This window comes from Eutrigla gurnardus (assembly GCF_963514095.1).
Source record: "Eutrigla gurnardus genome assembly, chromosome: 19".
NCBI classification, from domain to species: Eukaryota; Metazoa; Chordata; class Actinopteri; order Perciformes; family Triglidae; genus Eutrigla; species Eutrigla gurnardus.
In genome coordinates this window covers 12,158,261-12,164,156 of record NC_139930.1, presented here as the reverse complement: position 1 = coordinate 12,164,156, position 5,896 = coordinate 12,158,261, and the positions used below count along the sequence as shown (strand labels likewise).

Sequence of the window (5,896 nt, the reverse complement as noted above, 5' to 3'; positions counted from 1 at the left end):
TAAGCTGATTGGCCACGACGGAGAAGTTTACGTGGTGTTGACATCTGACGTCAGCACTCCGTTATGTGAAACCACGTCCATGCGCGGTGGCTTTGGAGGAAACGTGGCTCGACGCTGCCATCTCGTGGCGTAAAATGAAACATGCGCGGAAAGTACATATCTACTGTCACTAGGGCTAAGAAAATCAGGATTTACCGTACTTAAATTGAGTGTAATGGGACTTGGTGGACGAAATGTTCTTTTCCATTACGCTTGCACCGAATGTACATGAAAACTGTACTGTCAACACAATTAATATCGCGTGACAAAAGCATCATGTTCAGGCTGAATAGTTCAAATGATGAAAGCAAGTTGTCCAAAATCAGAACATGGAGCAGATATATTTACTTTTTGCTTCATCTCCAAACCTCAAAGCAATAACGGAAAGGAGAAAGATGAGGCTATAAGAACCCCTGGTTCGCTGGGAACGGCTCCAATCCCTCCGCGACCCCAAAAGGATTAGCGGGAACGGATTCTGGATGGATGCGCTACACCATCCGGACCAGCAGGGGCGGTAATGCTTCTTGCTCGAAGACTATTCGGTCGTAGCGGAGGAAGAAGAAGAATGAGAAAGAAGTAAAGAAGAATATAAGCAGGCTTTATCAAGCAGGCTGATTAATGCAACAGCCGTATGTTGTTTTCCATTTTTAGGTTACAGGATTTATTAAGCTGTTTTAAAACTACTAATAACGTTAGGTAGAAAAAAAAACGTTGACTCGTAGTTCGGGTAGGTAACGTTAGGTGGCGGAATAATAATACGTATATTTGATTGCTAACTGCCAGGGAGTGAAGAAGAAGAAGGAGCAAAAAGAAGAAGCATGGCCGCTGACATGAGATTACCAACTATTCAAAAACCAGTGTCGCTATCAGTTTCTGCTTTCGACCGAAAAGATCTGGTCGTCCCCGGCGATGTTATCACTTCAGACACCGGCTTCATGAGGTAGGAGGTTGAGGTGGTGCAGCGGTGGTGGTGTGTGTGGTCGTTCTGGCTGGTGTGGACCGTGGCCGTACCATGTTGTCAATGAAGGAAATCAACTAAAAGGACCCTGATGGCCGTAGAGTTAACGTGAGAAAATGTACCATGGGTTAGATTTGATGCTACCATCATCAGCAGGGAGAGTGTAAATCCTCCCACATTACATAAAACATTTACTGCAATTGTGATGGGTACTCTAAACAGGAACAAAATAATACTTTTAATTTCATACTTCATAATCATTTAAAGTTGTGGCTCTATTGTCTGCGATCAACTCTGCTATGTGGCGGTCACCAAGCATTTACATTTAGCAAATTCCTGTTTGGCTGCATTACTCATCATTGGTACACCCCATGTACACCCAGGGGTCATGGCACCTATGTTGATGACGACAAACTGACGGCATCGGTTGCTGGAGAGGTGCAGAGAGTCGACAAGCTGATCTGCGTCAGACCACTGAAGACCAGGTGAGCGATTACATCGAGGCTCTTAAGCATTTACAGTGGAAATAGTCAATTGAGTTGTACTGAATTGACTTATATCCGTTTTATGTACTTGTGTTAAGTATGTATGTGGTTTGTTATTGAATTCCAGGTTCAACGGTGAGGTTGGAGATGTGGTGGTCGGCAGAATCACAGAGGTAAAGCACCGCCGGCGCATCTTTTCAGATATCTAGAATTTTAAATATATCCCAAAAGGTGTTGTCATTTTGTCTAGAAAGACATTTTATCATGTGGGTTGTTGTTTTTTGGTGATATGTATAGGTACAACAGAAACGGTGGAAAGTGGAGACCAACTCCCGGCTGGACTCTGTCCTCTTGTTGTCTTCAGTCAATCTGCCTGGTGGAGAGCTGGTGAGATGCGATAAGAACTAGCATTAACATAAAAAAAACATATAGAAATGGGTTTGCACAGGGAACACGGCTTGTATTTATTGTTTTAATTATTTGATTATCTCTTTTAGAGGAGACGATCAGCAGAAGATGAGCTCACCATGAGAGAATACCTTCTGGAGGGCGATCTCATCAGTGTAAATCACAGTTTTTAATATATAACCATTCATTCGCTGCTCCTTCTCATTATTTTCACCTCTAATATTGTTGTTCCTGTGCTTCTAGGCAGAGGTACAGTCTGTCTTCACCGATGGAGCCCTTTCCCTGCACACCCGTAGTTTAAAGTATGGAAAAGTAAGTGATGCGATTATACACAATGACAAGTACGGAGAACAGCTGTGAAATAATGGTGCCATGACTCACTCTTTGTGGTTCAGTCAAACAAATTGGTATGTAAATAAATAAAGGGGGGGGGGGGGGGGGGTGCTGTGATGTCACAGTGTCTTGCAAAATGTGGAATTCCCAAATATGCACATTTTGGGAAAGTGACCACATCTGTCTGCATACTTCTCATTTTCAACAATATCACTAGTCTAGCAGCTAATACACGATTTGAGTACAAATAAATACAACACATTACTTTAAACAGGAAATGATTCACTCAGCGGTTGGTTTCACATTATTTTGGAGATGATAATAAATGTTCAAATATGTAACATCAGTGCCTGATGGGTAACTTGTAAGTGATCTTCCACCTTGGAAGCTGTACATTGAAAGAAAAGGCTTAACGCAGTGTAATTATTAATTTAAAACAGCATCACAGACGGAATACCTTTTTATTGAGTTTGTTCCTTGATATGAACCATCTCATTTTCACATTAGAAAAATTTAGCTTTGCTTCTGTTATTAAAAATGAATTTGTTATACTTTTTCTACTTAACTAATTTGGCCTAATGTCTTGTTTCTATGTCTCTGGCCATCAGTTGGGTCAAGGAGTGCTGGTGCAGCTTTCTCCTTCTCTGATCAAGAGGCAGAAAACACATTTCCACAACCTGCCATGTGGTGCGTCCATCATCCTGGGGAATAACGGCTTCGTGTGGTTGTATCCCACACCTGAACAACAGGAGGAGGAAGCTGGAGGCTTCTATACCAGCCTGGAGGTGGAAACAGCCTTTCATAGTTAATAATACATCGATGTATAATCACCGTTTGATTTAAATGATCAAGTTAACCGTTAAGTCTGGTTTAGATACCACAAACAATATGTGAGTCATCTGCAGAGAGGAGATGCTTGTTTACATTTGAGTTAATTTGAATCTACTGCATACAAATAGTTTTCCAATGTATGTATTGAGCTTATTTGTGTGTGCATCTCTCATCTCTGCCCTTCCAGCCTGTAAGTCTTGCAGATCGAGAGGTGATTTCACGGTTGAGGAACTGCCTACTGGCTTTGGCTGCCCACAAGGTCCTTTTATATGACACCAGTGTTCTCTATTGCTATGAATCTTCAGTCCAACACCAGGTAGGAAGCAATCAGATTCTTTCTTTTCAACGGTATGTGTTTGTTTTTTAATTACGCCCGCTGTCTCTCATATGTAAAGCCATGTCAATTAAAATTTTTCTATGAAAAGGGGGATTTTTTTTCGAGATGTATTGCGCCATCTGGTGGCCGTATTGGAAACCTACTTTACTGAAGCCCTTGATTGCAGTTCTCAACTTTGTTTCCACTGTAAAATGTGGGATAGAAATGGTGGATATCACTGCTCTTTTGAGTGGGGCAGTGATTGCTTAATCACAAATGCTTCTCGTAAATGTTGCACTTATATAATATCAGCATGCGAGCAAATGCTGACAAAAAAAAATAAAAAATGTCTATTATTAACGCTACAATAAATGCATTCACAAATGTCATAATAAATGTGCAATTTCTCAGTGAAACTGATCTGTAATTCTTTGCTTGTGCCGTTTCTGTAGGTCAAGGACATCTTGAAACCAGAAGTGATGGAAGAGATTGTAATGTTGACACAACAGAAGCTGATTGAACAGGAAGGTTAAAGAGTGCAAATACTCAATGAGATCAAGCAGCTACGTCAGGGACTCACAACAGACTGAAATAGATTTTTTTCAAAGAACCATTCTTATTGTGACAGTCCTGTTGAACAGCTTTAAGTGTGTTTTATGTCACAAAACTGATGATTATTTTTGCTTAGGTAAACGATGGGTATCTTTTTAATTCTGCAAAATCCAGAAAATCACTAATAGTCGGACTTTCATTTTTTTTACAGAGGTATAGTGAAAGACTTTGAAAAATTGTTGTATGCAATACATTTTCTATAAATATCATTACTTCTCAGTGTTGTGTATTTTGTTGAATATAAGGAAACTGGAAACTTACATCTTGATAAGGCAACATTTTCAATTACCAATAATAGTAATGCAGTTGAATACATTATTATAATACATTTTTAAATGTTAATTTTTTGTTAAATAAGACTGTCTGTACTGACTTGTTGTAAAGTGTTACATTGTGGGTGAACTGAGTGTGTGATATATCATATATTTGAATTTAACTCAAGGTACTTTATAGTGTCATCTTTACAGAGGATTATTTTTACAATGTGCTGCATGTGAGACGGAGGAGCAGATATCAAAATTAAGTATTTGTACATGTAATATAATAAATCATGTTGCAACTTGCATACTTTTTGAAGCCAGTAAATGCTATCAATTAAAAAAGGTTTTACTTATGTCCTTTAATAGTAATTGAATAGTATGCCCTCTCAATAGACTTGGAGGTGCTCTGTCCTCTCGCACTCGCAGCATAATAAAAACCTTTCCTCCGGTCTCCGGTACTAGCCCACGCACGCACGCGACGTCACACGTCGCCCCACCCACATATTTCTGTAAACCACCTTGCGTATGGAAGTATGGCGGCACCAGGGACTAAACTACTACTCGGCCAAAGTTTATTGCTCAGTATTTCACGTCAGCGCGATGAATAAGTACGCGAACCGAGGGGACGGCAACGAAGAGCTCGGCGACTGTAAACGGAGAGAAGGGCCAACGGAGAGAGTCGTCGGTCTCCGGCTGGCGGAGTTTCCTAGATTTCTCTTCACCTCCTTGATTGAAGCGCTTCTAGTCCGGGTACCACAGGGGAAGAATCTCAGCAAGACGGGAAGAGTGGATACGGAAGTTTGAAACAAACGGAATACTGCGGCTTTGTAGAGACACGTTGCAAAGTGTTCAACCGCGGTGACCGGAGATGTTTTTACGAGACGTTTGAGTGCGTCGGGTCGTGCGTTTATAACCGGCGTGTTCGTCGCGAGCCAGCGAGAACAAACTGTTGAGTGCTCGACGTGCATTTAAGGGTCTCGCGCTGCGTACCCGCCAGCTAACGTTGGTTAGCCTCCATGGCTACCTGCAACATTAGCTTGAGGTCGCCTGCGAACCAACAGTATAAATGTTTCTACGTAAGTGTCCATGCACGTGTGTACTCCGAAAGTTTGTAACTACGGTGGAAGTTTGGGGGTATGTGTCCCGTTGTTTTCACTGTAGTGCTTATCGCTGGTGATTGGATGTTGTTGTTTTCTTGACATTGCTGTTGTTAATAACAAATAAGTTGCTAGTTATTAGCACTTCAGGGATTTTTGTTTTGTTTAAAAGTGTTTCTATGCCCTCGTTGTTTTGCTGATTGTTTTTGACACAAACACTAAATGTCCAAACACTAGTCATGTGTCTAGCCTGAGGTTTACCACTGTTAGCTTGTCATTTAAAGAGCTTGATGGGCATTAGAAACAGGACATTCAGTGATACGTACTTGATATAACAGGGATATAACAGGAAGCACAGATAATACTAGTATATAGTACTGACAACAGAGTTGAAGAACGAGAGTTACAAAAAGCAAACATGGCACTTAATGGAGATTTATATTCTTGCATTAGTTGTGATGTGGGACACATTTATTAATCTATACTATATGAATGTGAGGGTGTTGTTAGCAGTATGCATTTAAGCCAGGGCTATTTGTACAATGTTAAGGTGTTTT

The 5,896-nt window shown here is 40.8% G+C and overlaps 1 protein-coding gene across 1 annotated transcript; it reads left to right on the top strand.

Moving 5' to 3' along the window:
- The first annotated feature begins 741 nt into the window (after positions 1 to 741).
- Positions 742 to 4,545, top strand: exosc2 (exosome component 2). The gene is made up of 9 exons (XM_084034821.1): positions 742 to 979; positions 1,381 to 1,482; positions 1,610 to 1,655; positions 1,780 to 1,869; positions 1,980 to 2,045; positions 2,134 to 2,202; positions 2,832 to 3,008; positions 3,242 to 3,370; positions 3,823 to 4,545. Exons 1-9 carry the CDS (start codon positions 858 to 860, stop codon positions 3,901 to 3,903), a joined length of 882 nt encoding a protein of 293 aa, XP_083890947.1. The 5' UTR covers positions 742 to 857; the 3' UTR covers positions 3,904 to 4,545.
- Positions 4,546 to 5,896: the final 1,351 nt, after the last annotated feature.

Bases quoted from the DNA above. Each gene is read 5' to 3' on its own strand.
- exosc2 (XM_084034821.1), top strand. From the start codon at position 858: ATGGCCGCTGACATGAGATTACCAACTATTCAAAAACCAGTGTCGCTA. The intron at 1,870-1,979 runs GTGAGATGCGAT...TATCTCTTTTAG, and splicing joins ATCTGCCTGGTGGAGAGCTG to AGGAGACGATCAGCAGAAGA. The intron at 2,046-2,133 runs GTAAATCACAGT...CTGTGCTTCTAG, and splicing joins TGGAGGGCGATCTCATCAGT to GCAGAGGTACAGTCTGTCTT.